The following is a 21,152-nucleotide window of genomic DNA, read 5'->3' on the forward strand; positions in this document are numbered from 1 at the left end:
GGGGATTCAGTGATACCCCAAAACTTCATTCCTCAGCCCCAATCTGCTTTTTGTGGCGTTGCCGGGGACAAAACCGGCTCGGTGTTCCCACCCCGTGGGAGAAGCGGTCACTGTCATGGTGTGAGTGACAATCCTCAATCGTGTTTATCTGCACGAGTCCATCATCATCCTCCGCAGGGCTGGGGAGCACCCGAGCCATGGGTGCGGCTGTTCCCCCCCAGATCAGGGGCTGTGGGATGGAGGTGCCCATCCTCGGGGTGTCCATGTGGGGCTGAGACCCCTCGGGACACCCCCGGGGAGCGGAGCTGCTGCTCAGCCCCCTCCGAGGCTCCCGGCGCCGTGGGCAGGGTGTGAATGCGGCTCCGAGCCGGGTGTGAAGAGACTGTGAATTCTCATCAACACTTTCATTACCTTAATAAAATTACTTCAGGTCTGTTAAGTTCTTTTGCAGAAAAACAAGCCGTAATTGCAGGGTTTGCTCGCTTCTCCTTCTCTGATCCCCCTGAAATGCTCAGCCCCTGGGTCTGGCCTCTGTGCACCTTCCCTGGGGGGCTCTGGGGTCTCCTCCAGCAGCCTGGAACAGGTGAGGAGCTCTGCTGCTCATGGAGGTTCTGTCAGGATGGCCCCTCTCCCTCTCATCTGCTGAGCTCTGACAGATCCTGAAGAGTTATTCAGAGCTCTGGGCTTTTTTGAACATTATATTGTCAAAGCTTTTTTTCTGTGGGAGACAGATTCTTACCTAAACTCACCCACTCTACAGAAATAGCAGCAATAATAAGCCTGAAATGAGGAGATTAAGAGCTGGAATTCATTTTAGAATCATGGAAGACTTTGAGTTGGAAGTGACCTTTAAAGATCTCATCTGATTTTACCCCTGTTCAAACTTTTCCAGGGTTATCCACTCTGCCCTGCTCTCCCTGTTACCCTCACGCTGACCCTGGAGATTCTTAAAATGCTTTTGGTTGTGGCATTTCTCCCGTTCCAGCCTGGCAGGTCCCAGTTTGGAGCCAGCAGCAGCACCCAGACCATCACAACCCAGATTTAGCATTGTCTGGGCTAATCTGGGCTTGTTCCAGTGCGTGCTTTGCTTTAAAACATCTTTTTCCACACCACAGCTCTGATGAGAAAGGATGAATTGGGAAAGGTCTTTCCTGCCTCCCAGAACTCAGAGATCCAGGGACCTTCTGGGCACAGGAGGTTCAAGGACTGCACAGATCAAGAGGAAATTGCCTGGAAGAAAATGAGATACCGTGGGATGGGCTTGGAGCAGGTGGTTGGGTTAGTGGGTTAATTATTGGGTTAATCAGACCTTGGAATCATGGAATGGTTTGGGTTGGAAGGGACCTAAAAATCCATCCAGTGCCACCCCCTGCCATGGCAGGGACACCTTCCACTGTCCCAGGATGCTCCAAGCCCCATCCAGCCTGGCCTTGGACACTGCCAGGGATCCAGGGGCAGCCACAGCTTCTCTGGGCACCCTGTACCAGGGCCTGCCCACCCTCCCAGGGAACAATTCCTTCCCAGTATCCCATCTAACCCTGCTCTTTACTCATTCTAAATTTCTCCTCTATCACTTTAAGATCTCTCCCCTTGTTCTATCACTGCCAGCCCAGGTAAAGGGTCGCTCTCCCCCCTCTTGTCAGCTCCTGAAGCACTGGAATATCCCTGCAGGCAGGTTTGGGGATGCTCCAGCACAAGGGCTGGTTCCCCTCGCTGGCAATATCGCTGTCCTGGGCCGGTTCCTGAGCTGTTTGCTCCCGTGCCTGCCGTGGGCTGAGCTGGGAACACAGAAACTCCTGGCAAGTGCCTCTGTTTCCCTCCCAGGGTGGCTGTAAGATTTGGAACCACCTTAAAATCGAGGTGGAAGCCACACCCTCTGGTAGCCCAAGTTGGTAGCAACAGTGCTGGACCTCCTGGGAGAGCTCCTTAGAGATCCCTGGGTCCTTCCTCGGCTTCTCAGTCGCTGCCTGCCCAACGCTGTGCAGAGATCCCGGCCTCTGAGCACATGGATCTCGGAATTGTTGCAGAGAATGAGAATGTGAGTATCCTGCAGAGCTAATGGAAAATACAGGGGTGAAGGTCTGCAGCTCCTTCCCAGGCCGTGGAGCCAGCACTCTGCCAAGGAAATCCTACCTGCAGGGGAGAAAGGGCAGCTGTAAAGCCTGGCTGGAATTTGTTGAGGTTCTGGGAAGCTGGATGTGCTGAGCTGTTCCAGCAGCAGTGGTGGGCAGGGGGAGAGGAGGGCTCGGCTGGAGCTGCTCTGTGCCTCCAGGTGCAGCTGGAGGACAGGAACCAGGACAGGCACCAGCTTGGAGACCCACAGGAGGAGATGGGGAAGCTGCCGGGCTCCAAGACAGACTTCCCAGCCAGGATGGTCCTCAGTGAAGAGGAAAAGCTAAAGGTAAAACTTTGGGAGTCAGAACTGGGCTGTGGAGCCGTGTGAGGCCATTTCCCCCCACAGATGGGAAATCTGGGGGGAAATTTCTCTTTCTGGAGGGGGATGTGTTGTGCTCAAACATCACACTGGCCTCAGAACCCATCCATGGCCTTCACTGCCTTTCTCTCTCCCAGATTTCCAAAGACCTCGTGGATCTCCAGATCGAGACAAACAAAATGAAGGAGCATTACGAGACTGAGAACTTCAAACTGAAAAATACGGTACCCACATTTGGGAACAGCCAATTCCAGCACTGCCATCACCTTCACCCAGCTCTGCAGCTCCTGACACAGCCACCCTTACCTTGCTTGGCATCTCCTCTGCCTTTAGCTGGAGCTGAGTTTCCCCCCAGCACCCCAGATCCCGAGAGCTCCCATGAAATCATCTCCCTGTTCTTGCTGGCCCGTGCCAGGTGTGACCCTGCTGCCTCCCCTGTGCAGATGCAGGCCCTGGAGAGGAGGGTGCAGGAGCTGGAGCTGTGCAGTGCCAGCGTGACTTGGGAGCGAGATTCCCTGCGGGAGCGCCTGCGCGCCCTGGAGAGCAGCCGGCAGGAGCTGGGGGAGGAGTTCATCATCCTGAAGAGCAATTACCTGGCCCTGGGCAGAGAGCTGGACCAGGAGGTGAGAGGGGCCACACTGCTCATCCCAGAGCTCGTGCCAGGGCTTATCCCAGAGATCCCAGCTCACCTCACATTTCCCTGCTGTGGGGGCACCTTGCTTGGCTTTTGGTTGTGCATCCCCATCACAGCTCAGGCCGAGGGAGGCTGCTCATAAAATTGTACAAAAGTTCTTGTTGAAGTGACCTCTTAAAGGCCACCAAGTCCACAAAAACCATCCAGTGCCACCCCTGCCATGGGCAGGGACACCTTCCACCATCCCAGGCTGCTCCAGGCCCCATCCAGCCTGGCCTTGGACACTTCCAGGGATCCAGGGGCAGCCACAGCTTCTCTGGGCACCCTGTGCCAGGGCCTGCCCACCCTCCCAGGGAACAATTCCTTCCCAATATCCCATCCATCCCTGCCCTCTGGCACTGGGAAGCCATTCCCCCTTGTCCTGTCCCTCCATCCCTTGTCCCAAGTCCCTCTGCAGCTCTCCTGGAGCCCCTTTAGGCCCTGGAAGGGGCTCTGAGGTGTCCCTGGAGCCTTCTCCTCTCCAGGTGAGCACCCCCAGCTCTCCCAGCCTGGCTCCAGAGGGGCTCCAGCCCTTGGGGAATCTCCATGGGCTCCTCTGGACTCTCTCCAGCAGCTCCACGTCCTGCTGCTGTTGGCCCCAGGGCTGGAGGCAGCTCTGCAGGTGGGGTCTCACCCGAGGGGGCAGAATCCCCCCCTCCCCACTCTGGGGGCTCAGCCCAGCACGGGGGGTTCAGGGTCCCAGCACACACAGCCAGGACTTGTGCAGCCTCTGAGCCTGGGATTGTCTCCAGGGATTTGGAGATGTAACCCAGCTCCATCTCACAGGGTGTGTGGGACCTGCCCTTGCTGTGGGGACAGAGCTGGGGACAGGGCTGGGGACAGAGTGGGACAGAGAGGGAAAGGGCTGGCACAGAGGGGGACAGAAGGGGACAGAGGGGCACAGGGCTGGCACAGAGCGGGACAGAGGGGGACAGGGCTGGCACAGAGGGGGACAGGGCTGGCACAGAGGGGGACAGAGGGGGACAGGGCTGGCACAGAGGGGGACAGAGGGGGACAGGGCTGGCACAGAGGGGGACGGAGGGGGACAGGGCTGGCACAGAGGGGGACAGAGGGGGACAGGGCTGGCACAGAGGGGGACAGGGCTGGCACAGAGGGGGACGGAGGGGGACAGGGCTGGCACAGAGGGGGACAGAGGGGGACAGCGCTGTGCCCACGCTGACCCGCTGCTCCCCCGGCCCCCCGCGGGCAGAGCCCCCCGCTTCCCCCGGGGCCCCCGGAGGTCACGGCGGGGCTGCCCGGGCCGCTCCCTCCGCGCTTTGTTTCCCTTTTTTCTGCTTGGCTTGCGCAGCCCGCACGTGAAGGGATTGGAGCCGCTCTCATTTCGAGCAGAGAAGGGGCCTGGCAGCTTTCAGGTCGGCAAGTTTATAAAAACACCGAATTCAAGCAAGTTTGTGACGGTTCCTTAAAAGACAGACACCTTCCCGCTGACTGCTAGCTCAGCAATGATTAACCAGACGCTTTTGGAGCCAGATTTGCGCGTTCCTTTGGCTACTTCAATAGCCCTTCCTCTTCCCCCTCCCGCTTCTCCTTCTTTTTGAATGGGATGGAATGACTGACACCCTCCCGCTCCCTCCCTCCCCCAGCAGATAGTTCAGCTGCCTCGGCTCAATGACCTGCTTTTCCATGCTGCGCTGGGAAGATGCAGAGCAGGAATGCTGCTTTGGTCCAGCGTGTCTGGATGGGCTCTGGCAGAGCAGGATAATGATCATCCGCGAGTTAGTGACCCTTGTGGAGAGATCATTTGTCTCCCAGAAGCTGAGAAATGGGAATTTCTCACAAGGAGGCGAACGCAGCTCTTGCAGGGGGCGATCCCACCCTGCGGTCCCGCTGGAACGCGAGGCAGAGCCGCTCTGCTCTGAGGAATAGCTCAGCCATCAGCACTCCCAGCTGCTTCTTGTCCCCAAGGGGGTGCAATGTGTTTGTCAAAAGCTGGATTTTCAGGCAGCTGGCATCTCTAAATGATGGGTTTAGCAGGTTAGTGGTAATAACACACCATTTTCACATGGATCCCGGAATGTTTCAGGCAGTGAAAGCACGTGGATTCAGTTTTGTGCCAGGTAGCATCCTGAGGAGCCACAGAGTCAGGGAATGCTTTGGGGTGGAAGGGGCTTTAAAGCCCATCTCATTCCACCCCCTTCCACGGGACACCTTCCCCTAGACCAGGCTGCCCCCAGCAGTGGTGAAGCGGGTCCAGAAGCCAGAGGTGAATTCCTTGGATGTCCTCCACACGCCGAGGAGTTTACCCCAGTTCCTTGGCTCCGACTCCCAAAAATCCCTGCCTGAAGCCAGAGAGGCTCCGACTTGGCAGCCTGGGACTTGTCGCGACATGGGCCTCTCGCTCATTATTTTCCCAGTGCGGACTTTCCCAAAGGAAACGGGGAAAAGCAGCCTGCGGTTCTCCCCCTCCCCTTCCCCGGCGCTCTTCTGGGGGAGACAATGAACCTTTTACACATTCCCAATTACAAGTGCTACTTGTGACCTTGCCAATATGTTGTCATGGCTGCTTGGCGCAGGAGCAGCTCGGCGAGCTCATTCACGGGCCCTCGTCCGGGAGCAGTCGGAGCCTCTGAATTGTCGCGGCTCCATTGTGGCTGGGATTCACACACCGCGTCTGTCCCGGCCGCAGGAGCGGCCTTGCCCAGCCCTTGGGAAGCGCCGAGGAGATGCCAGGCAGGCACTCGGTGCCTGTTTTCTGACTCGCTGTAAATTCTTCCTTTTCAAGGCTCTGACCTTTCCTGGCTCTCCGTTTCCTTCTCCCTTTGTCCCCCAGGTTCGCACCGGCTGCAGTGGCAGCCCCGGAGGGGACCCAAACGCGCTCTGGGTTCCAGGCTGGGGTTTTCCCTGGAGCCACGCCAGGCTCGGGAGCTCAGGAAAGGCAGCGAAGCCCAACTCAAACCGGGGACTGCCCCTTTTCATTATTATTATTTTATTTCGTTTTGGCTAAACCGGTCCTTGTGACCCCTGCGATGGAATTGTCAGGGCTGACAGCTGCAGATGGATCGCTGCGGGCTGCGGAACAAGCGGGCTGTCTCTGGAGCTGACAGGTTTCACAGCTGTAGATCTCACCTCTTTGTCAGTCTCCTTTCTCCTCGCTCTCCCCCAGCCCACCCCGTGCTATCTTTTGATAAGCTATTCTCTCTGTGGATGACTCAGATGACCTCTGCCTCCCATCCTCCCGATTCACTGCCATGGTAACAATTACTCAAGCTTGTCCCCAGTCATAAACCCCATCAAAGCTTTGTTATCTACACAGAAACCCTCCTGGGAGACATGAATTCCCCCAGTGTTCCTTCCAGATCACCTGTAACAGAGCTTTTCTCATTCAGATCCTCTTCATCTTTTGGAAATGTGTCACTTGGCACCAGCCGCGCTTGGAATCTCGCTGCCTACACGGGGCTGTGGGCTGGCTGCTGCTGGGGGATGCATTCCAACCCAACGGGGATTGTGTCATTCCACAGGGAGGGGGGGATGGATGGCTAATAGATGATGGATGGATGATGGATGGATGGATGGATGGATGGATGGATGGATGGATGGATGATGGATCGATGGAGGATGGATGGATGGATGATGGATGGATGATGGATGGATGATGGATGGATGGATGATGGATGGATGGAGGATGGATGGATGGATGGATGGATGGATGGATGGATGATGGATGGATGGATGATGGATGGATGGATGATGGATGATGGATGGATGATGGATGGATGATGGATGGATGGATGGATGGACGGACAGATGGAGGATGGGTGGATGGATGGATGATGGATGGATGGATGGATGGATGGATGATGGATGGATGGATGATGGATGGATGGATGATGGATGGATGATGGATGGATGATGGATGGATGGATGGATGGATAGATGATGGATGGATGGATGGATGGATGATGGATGGATGGATGATGGATGGATGGATGATGGATGGATGGATGATGGATGGATGATGGATGGATGATGGATGGATGGATGGATGATGGATGGATGATGGATGGATGGATGATGGATGGATGATGGATGGATGATGGATGGATGATGGATGGATGATGGATGGATGATGGATGGATGGATGGATGATGGATGGATGGATGATGGATGATGAATGATGGATGGATGGATGATGGATGGATGGATGGATGATGGATGGATGATGGATGGATGGATGATGGATGGATGATGGATGGATGGATGGATGGATAGATGATGGATGGATGGATGGATGGATGATGGATGGATGATGGATGGATGATGGATGGATGATGGATGGATGGATGGATGGATGGATGGATGATGGATGGATGGATGGATGATGGATGGATGATGGATGGATGGATGGATGATGGATGGATGATGGATGGATGGATGGATGATGGATGGATGATGGATGGATGGATGGATGATGGATGGATGATGGATGGATGGATGGATGGATGATGGATGGATGGATGATGGATGGATGATGGATGATGGATGGATGATGGATGGATGATGGATGGATGGATGGATGATGGATGGATGGATGGATGGATGGATGGATGGATGGATGATGGATGGATGATGGATGGATGGATGGATGGATGGATGGATGGATGGATGGATGGGGACTTGGCCTTTCTCCTTGCACTGTGGAGCCCAGCCCTGCTGAAAGCTGTTCCATAGGGAAGGATGTTCCTGAAGTGTTGGGAAGTTGCATGGTGGGTGCAAATGGAGCAAGGAGGGAGCTGGAGACCTGCAGAGGTGGTGGCAGATCTGTGCCTGGGGTGGCACTGGGATTTGGGTATGGGTGTGAGATGTGCAGAGGGATTACATTCCATGGGGATAACCCTGCTGCCCGGGAGTGCATTTCCATGAGAAGCACAAAATCACCGGTACCTTTGGACATAGGAGACAGAACTAAACTTAAACTTGGTTTGGGAAGGGGAGGGGGTGCCTGGAGCACACACCAGGAGCAGCAGGGATGTGCTGACCAGGGGGGGACTTCACAAGTCCTTTCCTTCCTGTTTGACCTGGCAGGTGATGAGGAATGAGGAGCTGACCCAGGAGCTGCTCAGCCTGGCCAAAGAGAGCATCCACTCCCCTGGCTCAGCCCATCAATCCTCCCCTGAGCTGGGAAGAGGGAGAGCAGCAGGACATCCTCACTCTGCTCGGAGGGGGAAGGTAAGGAACTCTCTGCCCTTCCACCACCCCCTTGGAGAACAGGGATCTACCAGGCCCCTTCTCCTCTCTCCCCAAAGCAGCCTGAGGACGCAGCTGCCGCTGAACACGAGCAGCAGGAGCTGGAAAGAAACGTGAGTGTGCGGGGGTCTGCTGCTGGATCCTTGGGAAGCAGGGGGGGAGGATCGATTCCAACTGTGGCTGGCACCTCCTGGTGCTAACTTGAGTTTTGTGGATCAGCTGATGCCTTGATTCATCTTCAGTCCTTTTTTTAAACTCTGCAGTTGCAAAATAAGACAGGAAGGACTCCAGATGTGCAGGCAGAGATGAGGGGGGCAGAGGTGATTCCCTGGGTCCATGCCCTGGCAGCGGGAACACAGACAGGAGCTCAGAAGCCAGCAAATGCAGAGGACACTTTTTTCCCTTCTTTCTCACACTTGAGAAATCTGGGGGTGATGAAGCACCCAAAACTGAGAGCACAGTCCCTGCCTCCTCCCCATCTGCAGCCCTTGCACAACCAGCTTGGGCTCCCCCACCGGCTCCTGCTGGGAATCTGACTCTCAACGTGAGCGTTTCCCTCGGGAGAGCGACACATGTGCACCTCCACGTGCCCTGGCTGTGCATCAGACACCCTTCCTGCCGTGCTAGAGGGCACCAGTCCCTCCCCGTTAAACCAGTCCTTCCCCCAGCATGTCACTGCTCAGCTGGACAAGCACTCAGCTTGAAGTTCTCCTCGCTTTGTCCTCTCTTCACTCGTCCTTCTGCATCATCTTCCTCTTCATTTGTCCCTCAGTTGCTTGGAAACCAGGATCACATAAAAGTGGAGCTGGAGAAACTGAAGAAAACCCAGGATGAGAAGCAGCAGAGGCTGGAGGAGCGAGTGTGAGTGTCCCTCTGCTTGGCCAGGTGTCTGTGGGATTTGTTGCAGCAGGATTTGATCCACGGGAGCAGGAGCAGGAGCAGGAGCAGGAGAGGAGGCAGTCTGCCTTTGGGGGTACAGGGAAGGAATGACAATCCACCCTTGGAAGAAGTGAGGCCTGGAAGGAAAACCTGATGTTTTCAAGGCTCCTCAGAGCTGTCAGATTAAAGTTGGTGGTGTTCAGGGGCACCTTGAAAATCCACTCTGTGGCACACAGCAAACGTGTGACGTCCCAGAGACTAATCCAGCCCAGCCCTTACCCACACAGTGGGTTTTCCATCTCCTTGGAATGGGGTTAATGGCCCAGGAAAGGCTGCCCCAGCGGGGATGCTACAGGACTCGACCCCCTGAACCGTGGAGGGTGTTCACCTTTAGTGGAGAGGGATTTTGTGGCACTGGTGACACACATTTGGAGGCTGGCAGCTGCTGCTGGGAGATTTCTGTCATTCCAAAGTGATTTTCTCCCTAAAGCTGGCTGTGTTGAACCTATGGAGAATCCCAGAATCCCAGAATTCACAGAAGGAAGGGACCTTAAACCCACCTCATTCCACCCCTTGCCATGAGCAAGGACACCTTTTGCTAGAACAAGTTGTTCCAAGCCCCATCCAGCCTGATCCTGAGCACTTCCAGGGATGGAGGAGTTTGGGCAGTTAAAATAAACCAGATTTCTTCCTGTGTGTCCAGGCTGGTGCTGGGGAAGGAGCTGCAGGAGGTGAGGGGAGCAGGACTCTGCTGCACGGTCGGGGACAGGCGGCGCAGGCTGGTGGAACAATCAGCGGTGAGGATCCCTCCAGCCCATCTGCCTGCCCTGTGCTCCTCCCGAGCTCCCAGGGCTGGGGTGCCTTGAATCCAGGTGCTCCAGCACCTCTCCCTCTCCAGGGAGTTTGTCACACCAAGGTTCTCCCCGTGCAGTTTCCTCCTGCACGTGGTGGAAGAGCTGCTTGCAAAGGTGGTGGGAGGAATTTTGCTCTCTGGTTTTCAGAAAGAGTTGGTGGAATCAACCGGGGCGGGGGGTGGCAAATGACAGAAGGTAGCAAGGGAATTGGGATTATAAACATTTCCAGTGGGTTCCTTTGAAAATTCAGGACCTTTCCATCTCTAGTGAAGCCAAATATCTGGAAATTAAGACCCTCAGCTCCCACTGCTCAGCCAGAGGACCAGCAGGATTTTTGTTTGCTGTGCCAGGTGCTGCTCACATCCCAGGGCCAGCTCCAGGAGGTGGAGGCAGAGAACTCCCGGCTGCAGCTCCAGCTGAAGGAGCTGAACGAGGAATATCGCTCCCGGCTGGCGCGGTACATCAGGGACGTGGCGGTGGGTACCCCCAGCCCGGGGCTCTCCTGGCCTGGGAGGTGCCACAGAATCCTGGAATATCATGAGCTGGAAGGGATCCACAAAGATCATGGATCCAGCTCCTGGCCCTGCACAGACACCCCAACAATCCCACCCTGTCCATCCCCAAGAGCATTATCCAAACACTCCTGGAGCTCTGGCAGCCTCAGGGCTGTGCCCATTCCCTGGGGAGCCTGGGCAGTGCCAGCACCTCTGGGGGAAGAACCCTGATATCCAGCCTGAACCTCCCCAGCACAGCTCCAGCTGTTCCCTCAGGTCTCTCCAGACTGGCAGCCTCCTCCTGTAGGCTGCTGCCAATAAATTTGAGTAAATACAGAAAGAAAAGGGGGTTTTTTAATCCCTGTAATCTGACCAAGAAAAGCCCCAGCAGAAGCTCACCAACAATTTTGTGTGGCCATATAGGAAATCTGGGTGCAGGGGGAAGCTGCTACAGAATCATGGAATGGGTTAAAGTGACCTCAAAGCCCATGTTGTTCCATCCCCTGCCATGGCAGGGACACCTTCCCCTATCCCAGGCTGCTCCAAGCCCCATCCAGCCTGGCCTTGGGCACTTCCAGGGATCCAGGGGCAGCCACAGCTTCTCTGGGCACCCTGTGCCAGGGCCTGCCCACCCTCCCAGGGAACAATTCCTTCCTAATATCCCATCCATCCCTGCCCTCTGGCACTGGGAAGCCATTCCCCCTGGATTTCCCTCTCTGTGCATTTACAGAACTACATGGACGGCAAACCCAGCAGCGTGACCGGCCACAGCAAAGCCCCAGCTGGCCAAGCTGCCATGAAGAACTTTGTGGAGAGCATGCTCAAGGATATCCGAGCTTCCTACAAGTCCCGGGAAGAGCAGCTGGCTCGGGCAGCTCGTGGCTACAAGAGACGCATGAAGGACTTGGCCAAGAAGCACGAGAACCTGCTGATTGCCTATGGGTAAACCTCAGCCACCTCCTCCTTCAGGCCCATGTGGAAAAGCCCCACAGCACCCATCCCCTGCCCTAGAAGGAGACAAACACGGCTCCCAGACGGAGCAGAGGATCTGGAATGCACATTTCTCTCCCTGCTCCCGGCAATCCAGGATGGAGCTGCCTCCAGCTGCACATCAGGGTGCTCTGGACCCCGTGGAGCTGCTTTGCACATATGTTCCTCCCACTTAAAATGCAGGGTGAGAGATTGATCCCACGGTGGATGGTGTGGAAAAGCAGAGGTACCACAAATAGCTCCACCTCCCAGCCCGTCCCTGCAATGCTCTCAGCTCTCTCGGCAGCTTGGGCTGTGGGAAGCAGCAGAAATTCTTGTGGTATAAAAGCCACAAATAGCTCTAGGACAAGCTCCCTTCAGAAACTCTCCCACTTATCCTTTGCAGGTGGCCAGAACCAGCAGGTCCCAGTGAGTGGCACCTTCAGGAGCAGCAGAACTGCTCAGTGATGTCACCCAAAACATGATCAGGGACTGAGCCCTGTGCTCCTCACAGGCTGCAGCGGGAGCAGATCCGGTCCCTGGGGAGCAGTGCCGTGGATTGTGGCCCTGCCGAGCTCCATTTCTCCATCACAGACCCAGAGCTGCTGACAAACAGCTCCCGGGAGCTGAACCGGCTGCGGGAGGAAAAGGCAAAGCTGGAGATGCAGCTCCAGGAACTGCAGAAGGTAGAGAGCTGTGGCTTGGTGGGAAGAGTTTCATGAGCTGTAGATTCAGCCCCTTCCTTAAGGCATTTATAGGATTGGTTAGGTTGGGAAAGCCCTCTCAGATCGTGGAGTCCAACCATTCCCCCAGCACTGCCAAGGCCACCACTGAGCCACGTCCCCAGGTGCCACATCCACCCTCTCCCTGAGGGCTTGCTGTGCCTGGGACAGGCAGGGAACACAAAAGTCATCACCATGTCACAGAATCATGGAATCCCTGAATGGTTTGGGCTGGAAGGGACCTTAAATCCCATCTCATTCCACCCCTGCCATCAGCAGACACCTTCTGCTATGCCAGGCTGCTCCAAGCCCTGTCCAACCTGGCCTTGGACACTTCCAGGGATGGGGAAATGTCCTCCCACTGGGCAAATGTGGGTCTTGATTTGCACAAGATGCACTTATTTAAAAATTCAGAGGATGGGAGACCTGAAACCCTCAGATTGCACAGCCCATCATTCCCTTGCCATGGTGCTGGTGGCTGTGGGAGTGCTGGGATACCTCGTGCCACTTCCAGGGGGCCTGACAGAAAAGAGGGAGAATGTCTTTTTACACGTGCAGATAGTGTCAGGACAAAGGGAATGAATTTAAACTAAAAGAGGAGAGATTTAGGTTGGATGTAAGGAAGGAATTGTTCCCTGGGAGGGTGGGCAGGCCCTGGCACAGGGTGCCCAGAGAAGCTGTGGCTGCCCCTGGATCCCTGGAAATGTCCAAGGCCAGGCTGGATGGGGCTTGGAGCAGCCTGGGATGGTGGAAGGTGTCCCAGCCCATGGCAGGGGATGGAATGGGATCATCCTTAAGGTCCCTTCCAGCCTAACGCATTCCATGACAGGATTTCTCTGAAAGTGGCAGGATCTGGGATTGCAGTGGGTTCATGTGTACAGAAATTCTGTTCTTCCTTTGCCTCCAGAAAAACCTGAAAGGAGCCTCTGCCTTTCCAGTGCCTCCGGAGCAGTAAGTGCTGTTTCTTTCTTGGGATATCTGTCATTCCAAATTCTCATGAATGTGTGGATTGAGGATCTTTTTTGCCTGGCTGGAGCAGCAATCAGCAGGGAAAGGGAGCAGCTGGGGCCTGCTCCAGGAGGAAGAGGCAGCTGTCCCCTCAGCACAGCGCTTCCTGCAGGAAGAGACTTGGCCACTGGCCTTGATCCAAGAAAGCTCTCAAGCACATATTTGATTTAATCATGTTTTTAGCCTCACTGACCTCTTTAAAAGCCGAAGTAAAGCATGTGCCCAAGTGCTTTGGTGGATCACACCCTGAGTAAGGCCCATGAGGCACCACCAAGTTGGGATGGGTCCTGGTTTTCCTCATTCTCAGCTCAGGAGTTGGGCTGGAACCCTGTGGTGCCACTGTGCTGATGCCTCCCTGGCTTCCCAACAAACCCTGAAATTGCTAAATTTTGATGGGTCTCTTCCCCCTGCTCCATTATCCTGCTAAAACAACCAGCTAGAGCTGTGGAGGGGTGGAACAAAGCACAGGAGAAACCTGAGCTGGGCTTTTTCAGCCCTTTAAAAGACATGGTCACCTAGAAAACATGTCAAATATTCCATTAGCCGGATGCCAGCACTGAGGAGTGGGTGAGTGCCAGAGCCCCGGGCTCTGGAGGGGTGGCTCAGGCACAGACTTGAGCCTCAACCAGCCTCTGCCACGTTTTCCACACTGAAAATAGCAGTGCTCCGTGAGTAAATGCAGTAATTTGGGCAGACACCACAGGAGCAGGGCATGCAAAGTCCAGAACCTGAGTTTCAGTGATGCATCTCATCATTTAGGGGGTTTTTTAACTGCCAAGAGACCCCACACACTTCAAATACTGCTGGGATAATCCGTGCTCCTCCAGCTAGAGATGGGAATCACGGTGTTCCCGCAGCATCTCAGCTCCAATTCCTGCTGCTTCTGGCCTTTGTCAGAGAACAGGTTGGCTTGGGAGGGACCTCAAAGCCCTTCCACCTCCCGTGTGGGGATTTACCAGCTGCACCAATTCCCTGTTCATTGTTCCCTTCTCCTGCGGCTCCCGCGAAAGCCCAGCCGGGACCTCGGCGCTGGGAAGTCGGAGGGAACAGGAGGGAGCACAATGCATTCCTGCCTTCACACAGCCCAAATTCCCCAAGCATCAGATGTGACCTGGATTTTCCCCCCAGAGGCTGGGACAGGGTGGGAAGGGCTTTCCCACGCCGGGCTGTGCAGAGAGCTCACCTCTTCTGGTGCTGGCTGAGCAGAACGTGCCAGCCTTTGGCTCTGGTGGCTCCCTGTTCCCATCAAATCCAGCCCCACAGCAGCAGCTTCAGCACTCTCCCTGTGCTGCTGGGGTTTGCAGCAGCCCCAGGCTGGGCTGGGCAGGCCCAGGGTGGCTGAAGGGCTGTGACTCCACAGTGCTGGAGTTTGGGCACTGGGAGAGGAAAGGTTCCAGTTCTGGGGATCAGGGTGGGCTGGGCACCGGTGGTGTGGGGCTGTGTGATGTGTGGGGCTGTGATGTGTGGGGCTGTGATGTGTGGGGCTGTGATGTGTGGGGCTGTGTGATGTGTGGGGCTGTGTGATCTGTGGGGCTGTGTGATGTGTGGGGCTGTGATGTGTGGGGCTGTGATGTGTGGGGCTGTGGTGTGGGGCTGTGTGATGTGTGGGGCTGTGATGTGTGGGGCTGTGATGTGTGGGGCTGTGTGATGTGTGGGGCTGTGATGTGTGGGGCTGTGTGATGTGTGGGGCTGTGATGTGTGGGGCTGTGATGTGTGGGGCTGTGTGATGTGTGGGGCTGTGATGTGTGGGGCTGTGATGTGTGGGGCTGTGTGATGTGTGGGGCTGTGATGTGTGGGGCTGTGATGTGTGGGGCTGTGATGTGGGGCTGTGCTGTGGGGCTGTGCTGTGGGGCTGTGTGATGTGTGGGGCTGTGTGATCTGTGGGGCTGTGTGATCTGTGGGGCTGTGGTGTGGGGCTGTGTGATGTGTGGGGCTGTGATGTGTGGGGCTGTGATGTGTGGGGCTGTGTGATGTGTGGGGCTGTGATGTGTGGGGCTGTGTGATGTGTGGGGCTGTGATGTGTGGGGCTGTGTGATGTGTGGGGCTGTGCTGTGGGGCTGTGATGTGGGGCTGTGATGTGTGGGGCTGTGATGTGGGGCTGTGATGTGGGGCTGTGTGATGTGTGGGGCTGTGCTGTGGGGCTGTGCTGTGGGGCTGTGATGTGTGGGGCTGTGATGTGTGGGGCTGTGATGTGTGGGGCTGTGATGTGTGGGGCTGTGTGATGTGTGGGGCTGTGATGTGTGGGGCTGTGATGTGGGGCTGTGATGTGGGGCTGTGATGTGGGGCTGTGATGTGGGGCTGTGATGTGGGGCTGTGATGTGTGGGGCTGTGATGTGGGGCTGTGATGTGGGGCTGTGATGTGGGGCTGTGATGTGGGGCTGTGATGTGTGGGGCTGTGATGTGGGGCTGTGTGATGTGTGGGGCTGTGATGTGTGGGGCTGTGATGTGTGGAGGGGCTGGATTTGCTGTCAGGGCCTGACCCAAAGGGGCTCTCCTGTCGCAGGCAGCTGGATGAGGAGGGCTGGGCAGAGCTCAGGAAGAAGCTCCGGGAATTCACTCTCAACACCCAGGTAAAGGTCTGGAACAGCCCCTTGGAGCCAAGTGGTGGAGGGAGAGCTCCAGCACTCCCCGGGGATGTAAAGCTCAGCCCCTCATGGGATGTATCTCTGTGGCCAGAACAAGGGGGATGTCGTGGCTGAGAGGTCGGAGTGATGGGGAAGTGGTCAGAAGCAGCAGAGAGGGGCTGAACCACATCACTGCCATCCCAGATCTCCCTTTCTTTCCATGTTTTCCCTGTGTTTTTTCCCCCCTGCAGGAGGAGCTGGAGCAGGAGAGAAGCCAGCTGCTGACTCGGGCTGTGGTGGCAGAGGAGCAGGTGGTGGAGCTGCAGGGGTACATCGATCAGCACCTTGCCAGGTGAGATGGGGGATCCCCCCCGTGCTCCAGCTCCAGGCTTGGTGCCAGTGACGTCTCTGTGGCCACTGCTGGCCCTGTCACAGCGCTGCCAGCACGGCTGACGTGCCACTGCTCCTCCAGGCAGCTGCCACCACCTCGTGTGCCACGGGGCAGCAGGACAGACACTCCCCACCACACGTGTCCTTCCCTGCATGCTCACCCATCCTTGGGAGGAATCAGAATCATGGAATGGGTTGGGGTGGAAGTGACATAAATGTTCATCCAGTTCCCCTGCCACGGGCAGGGACACTTTCCCCTAGCCCTGATGGCTCCAAACCCCATCCAGCCTGGCCTTGGACACTGCCAGGGATCCAGGGGCAGCCACAGCTGCTCTGGGCACCCTGTGCCAGGGCCTGCCCACCCTCCCAGGGAGCAATTCCTTCCCAATATCCCATCCATCCCTGCCCTCTGGCAGTGGGAAGCCATTCCCTGTGTCCTGTCCCTCCATCCCTTGTCCCAAGTCCCTCTGCAGCTCTCCTGGAGCCCCTTTAGGCCCTGGAAGGGGCTCTGAGGTGTCCCTGGAGCCTTCACAGGAACATAAAATCTAAAGCCTAAAACCTTTAGAGTTCTTTTTTTCACAGATTCTAATCTAAGTGCTCCCAGCAGCCTCTGATCTATGTTCCCTCTCCCTGGCTGATCCTGCTCTGGAGCAGGGAGAGCAGCAGGGAAGGGAGAGGACAAGCAGGGCAGGTGTGTCAGGGCATGATCCACCTGCTCCTGCCGTGACTCCCCAGCCAGCTCCGCCGTGGGCTCGGGTCAGGCTCTGCCCTTGCCTGGCAGAGCCCACAAACGCCTTTTCTTTGGGAAAAGCCGCAGGATCCACGTGCCAGGCTCAGCTCCTGGCATGGCTGGTGGCCTGGGGACCGTAGGCAGTGCCAGTGCCACTTCCACTGCAGGTACAAGCAGGAGATCCTGCGGCTGAGGAACACGGAGGGCAGCGAGGTGCCCGAGCCAGCCGTGCCAGCCAGGAGCCACAGCCCTGGGCACACCCAGACTCCGAGGGAGGTCAGTGTTTTATGGACTGCCAGGCTGGGAGCTGGGAACAGCAAAACCACGTGGGTGTTCCTGGTCTTAAATTCACAGGACTGAAATGAGACAAGTGTGATGTCTGTCCCCAGCCATCCGTCAGCTGCATGAATTCTGCTCTTCCCTGAGCACGGGGTCAGGCTCCCAGACTTTACTGCTGCCTTGTGGGGACAGGTTCTTGCTCCTGCTGTAACTTTTTTCCTGGATGAAAACTTCCTTGGACCTGGACCTGGACCAGGGGCTGCTCCTGCCTCGCTCCCCTCATGGCTCCCACGAGACAGAGCCAAGGTTGGCTCAGACCAGGATTTGTTCTGGGGTTGGACAAAGGGATGAGCTGCTCTTCTACTGTGAAGGTGGTGAAAGGGTGCCCAGAGCAGCTGTGGCTGCCCCTGGATCCCTGGCAGTGCCCAAGGCCAGGCTGGACAGGGCTTGGAGCAGCCTGGGATAGCAGAAGGTGTCCCTGCCCATGGCAGGGGTGGAACAAGAGGAGCTTCAAGGTCCCTTCCAACCCAACCCATTCCTTGATTCTGAGACTCTGTGCTGGGAAAACCCCATTTTCCTCTGTGTTTGGGTAGAAAATGGAATATTCAATTAACAAACAGGGCCAAACTGACCCTTTACAAAAGCGAGCTGGAAAGGATGGCAGAGCAAAGCCTGAGTCCAGGAGCAGCAGCTGCTCCAACTCCAGGACCATCCAGCAGCTCAAAGACAAAGCAAAAACCTCAGAGGAACAATCAAGCAGAGCTTTATTTTTATAAATTAAACAGAAATAAAATAGCAATCATCCAAAAAGAGGCACTGGAGCTTTATCTCTTAAATCCTGTGTTAAACCCATGATTTCTAGGTCTGATTTTCTCCTCCCTTGCACTGCTCACACTCTGGATAAATGGAGGACTGCCACCCTGCAAGTCCCCAGGACAAATGCTGGCCAAGCACTTCTGTCCTGGGCTGAGCCAAGGGCTGGAGTGGCTCTGACCCTTAATGCCAGGCTTAACGAGGCTGGTGTTAAACCGGGCTTAATGAGGCTGGGGTCAGACCTGGCTTTCCTGGGCGCTGCCCTGCGCTTCTCGCCGCACCTCCTTCATGTCATAGGCCCAGACCTGCTCCAGCCCCTGCCCCAGGGTGCAGCTGGGGCTCCAGGAAGGGAAGGGGAAGCGTCCAGCCACCACCCGGGCGTCGTCGGGCAGTTCTGCCAGCAGCTTGGTGGCCAAGGGAGGTTTCTGGGGAGAGAGACACAGCCAGGGACAGGGACAGGACACGGTCACACAGTGACACTGCCACCAGGGAGCACGGGACAGCTTCTGGGGCATCAACCAAACACCCTTCAAAGCATAGGGCTGAGACTTGGAGCAAGTGATGAGCAACAGGATCAGAGGAACGGCCTCAAGATACAGCAGGGGAAGTTTAGGTTGGATATTGGGAAAATTTCTTCATGGAAAGGGAGGTCAGCCACAGCTGCCCAGGGAGTCCCCACCCCTGCAGGGCTTTAACAGACATGGATGTGGCACTTGGGGACATGGGTTAATGGTGGCTTTGGCTGTGCTGGGGGAATGGTAAGACTCCACCTCAGAGGGATTTTCCAATCTAAACAATTCCATGATTCTATGAATCCAAACCACTCACCCCCAGTGATGCCCACTTGGCCTTATTCCATCCCAGATCCCCTCTCTTTTCCCAGGAAAAGCCCCCTCGAGCTGGCCCAGAACAAGTCAGGGTGTGAGGGACTGACTCACCACGCTGGGGGCCAGGAACACAATCACGTTGTGGCAGTCAGAAAGATTCACCTTAAAACAGAAGGAAAAGGGGAATAACGAGCAACAGGCAGAGCAGGAACAACTGTTTGAGCGTCCAAACCTTGTGGGTGATCTTTGGAACCTTGGAGGGAGCAAAGATGCCACAAAACACATGGGATGGGAAAGTGTGGCTGTGAAAGCAGCATGTCTTGGGAAACACCTGCCTCCAGCACCATCCCAGACCCACATTCACCAATGGATTCTCTCTGCTCAGAGCTGCTCCAAGCAGAACTGGCCATGGGCTGCCCCAGCTGGCATTCCCCTGGAAAGGAGGATGGTTTTCCACCTCCCAGGAGCAGCATGGGATGGGGAAGAGCAAGCAGCCATCAGCAAATCCATCCTGGAGATGCAAATAGATCTCTGGCCCTATCCAGACCCTCAGGATGCTGTTACCTTCCACAGATCCTCCTTCAGGAAGGACACCTTCCCATGGTACCCGGCCTTCCAGGCACGGTAGTTGGCCAGGGACAGCAGCCAGGGGTTGAGCTCATAGCCCAGGGCTGGCCTCAGCCCCTGCTTGTAAGCCTCGAGCACCTGGAGAGGGAGAGGGGGAGGCTGAAACCCAAAGCATCTCAGTGTTGAGGCTGGGGCAGGATTTGGGTGGGCAGGGGCTGTCGCCCAGCCCCACTCACCCCATCCTGCCAGCTCACAGGCAGGGAGACCACCCACATCCCTCATTCCCACCCTGCTCCCTGCATGTGATGTCTTCTAGGGCTGCCCAAGACCCCCTACGACCATCTAGAGCTACTCTGGACCACCGAGGACTGCCTAGAATCACCTGTTAGAGCCACCTAGGACCATGTTGGGTCACCTAAGACCACCTTGGGCAGCCTAGTAATATCTAGGGACAGCTAGGACAATCCAGAACCACCTACAGCTGTCCAAGACCATCCCTCTGGGACCACCTGGGATGGTCCTGGATGGTAGCCAGGAGGGCCACCCTGAACCGCGGCCAGGAGCCAGGCAGCAGCCGGCTGGGGGTCTCCCCATCACCCTCCCCAGCCCTCTCCCTGCCCGTCGCCCACCCCGGACACCCCGATCCCCGCAGGACCCAGCCCTTACGAGCCGTCCATCTCCGGATCCCAGATCCACGGTCTTCCCGGCGCGGCCCCGCAGCAGCGCCAGGGCGTTGGCCACTTGCCGGGGGCTGGAGGGCTGGTAGGGCACCTGGGGGGCACAGGGGGGTCAGGGGGGTCAGGGGGCGGGGGTCGGGGGCTCCGGGGGGGGCGGGGGTACCTGCAGGCGCAGGGGGACCCGGCGGAAGCCGGGCATCAGCAGCACAGCCCAGGTTGCCCAGGCGGCCGCCCCGCTGGCCACGGCCAGGGCCAGCAGCCCCCGGGGGCCCAGCGAGCCCCCGGAGCGAGGCCAGCCCGGCTCCCCCGGCTCGCCCGGCTCGCCCGGCTCCCAGCACGGCTCCCAGCACGGCTCCATGGCCGCCGGAAGGGGAGGGAGCCCGGCCGGGAGCCTTCCGCTGGCAGCGAACCGGGACAGCGGGGACACGGGGACACGGACACGGGGGACAGCGGGGACACGGACACGGACACGGGGGACAGCGGGGACACGGGGACAGGGACACGGGGGACAGCGGAGACACGGGGACAGGGACACGGGGGACAGCGGGGACACGGGGACAGGGACACGGGGGACAGCGGGGACACGGGGGACAGCGGGGACACGGACACAGGAGACATGGACACGGACACGGGTGGCAGGGACAGGGACACGGACAGCGAGGGGCCCGCGCAGCCCCCGGGGCTGCGAGTGCGGGGCTGCAGGGGGAGCACGGACGTGCATGGTGTGCGGGTGTGCACAGGTGTGTGGGTGTGTGTGTGAGCACAGGGGTGTGTGTGTGTGTGCACAGGTGTGTATCTCTGTGTGTGTGTGTGTGTGAGCACAGGTGTGTCTGTGTGTGTGTGTGTATGTGCACAGGTGTGTGTGTGTGTGTGTCTGTGTGTGTGAGCACAGGTGTGTGTCTCTGTGTGTGTGTGTGTCTGTGTCTGTGTGTGTGTGTGCACAGGTGTGTGTGTGTGTGCACAGGTGTGTGAGCACAGGTGTGTGTCTGTGTGTGTGTATGTGCACAGGTGTGTCTGTGTGTGTGTGTGTGTCTGTGTGTGTGTGTGAGCACAGGTGTGTGTCTGTG

General features: G+C 57.1%; 2 protein-coding genes across 3 annotated transcripts; one reads left to right on the forward strand and one right to left on the reverse strand.

Moving 5' to 3' along the window:
• The first annotated feature begins 1,402 nt into the window (after window positions 1–1,402).
• CCDC78 (coiled-coil domain containing 78) lies at window positions 1,403–18,011 on the forward strand. Of its 2 annotated transcripts, XM_086854646.1 has the most exons (16): window positions 1,403–2,038; window positions 2,273–2,401; window positions 2,572–2,658; window positions 2,878–3,057; window positions 8,151–8,294; window positions 8,375–8,425; window positions 9,085–9,173; window positions 9,895–9,988; window positions 10,396–10,521; window positions 11,270–11,481; window positions 12,023–12,194; window positions 13,138–13,181; window positions 15,742–15,808; window positions 16,054–16,154; window positions 17,090–17,198; window positions 17,312–18,011. In XM_086854646.1, exons 1-16 carry the CDS (start codon window positions 2,006–2,008, stop codon window positions 17,345–17,347), a joined length of 1,674 nt encoding a protein of 557 aa, XP_086710772.1. In that variant the 5' UTR covers window positions 1,403–2,005; the 3' UTR covers window positions 17,348–18,011. The 2 variants fall into 2 exon arrangements, with proteins under 2 accessions (XP_086710772.1, XP_086710773.1); XM_086854647.1 differs by lacking the exon at window positions 8,375–8,425.
• ANTKMT (adenine nucleotide translocase lysine methyltransferase) lies at window positions 17,949–20,454 on the reverse strand. Its single transcript, XM_086854648.1, has 5 exons — window positions 20,249–20,454; window positions 20,075–20,179; window positions 19,406–19,546; window positions 18,953–19,003; window positions 17,949–18,439 (listed from the first exon to the last, which is right to left on the reverse strand). Exons 1-5 carry the CDS (start codon window positions 20,441–20,443, stop codon window positions 18,251–18,253), a joined length of 681 nt encoding a protein of 226 aa, XP_086710774.1. The 5' UTR covers window positions 20,444–20,454; the 3' UTR covers window positions 17,949–18,250.
• Window positions 20,455–21,152: the final 698 nt, after the last annotated feature.

The sequence above is a fragment of the Cyanistes caeruleus genome, chromosome 17 (assembly GCF_971803275.1).
Source record: "Cyanistes caeruleus chromosome 17, bCyaCae1.hap1.1, whole genome shotgun sequence".
Lineage (NCBI taxonomy): Eukaryota > Metazoa > Chordata > Aves > Passeriformes > Paridae > Cyanistes > Cyanistes caeruleus.

Excerpts from the sequence above, each read along its gene's own strand:
- CCDC78 (XM_086854646.1), top strand. The coding sequence starts at position 2,006 with ATGGATCTCGGAATTGTTGCAGAGAATGAGAAT. Across the intron at positions 2,402-2,571 it reads GTGAAGAGGAAAAGCTAAAG|ATTTCCAAAGACCTCGTGGA; the intron begins GTAAAACTTTGG and ends TCTCTCTCCCAG. Across the intron at positions 10,522-11,269 it reads GGTACATCAGGGACGTGGCG|AACTACATGGACGGCAAACC; the intron begins GTGGGTACCCCC and ends GTGCATTTACAG.
- ANTKMT (XM_086854648.1), bottom strand. The coding sequence starts at position 20,443 with ATGGAGCCGTGCTGGGAGCCGTGCTGGGAGCCGGGCGAGCCGGGCGAG. Across the intron at positions 20,180-20,248 it reads GGGTCCCCCTGCGCCTGCAG|GTGCCCTACCAGCCCTCCAG; the intron begins GTACCCCCGCCC and ends TGTGCCCCCCAG. Across the intron at positions 18,440-18,952 it reads TGTTCCTGGCCCCCAGCGTG|AAACCTCCCTTGGCCACCAA; the intron begins GTGAGTCAGTCC and ends CTCTCTCCCCAG.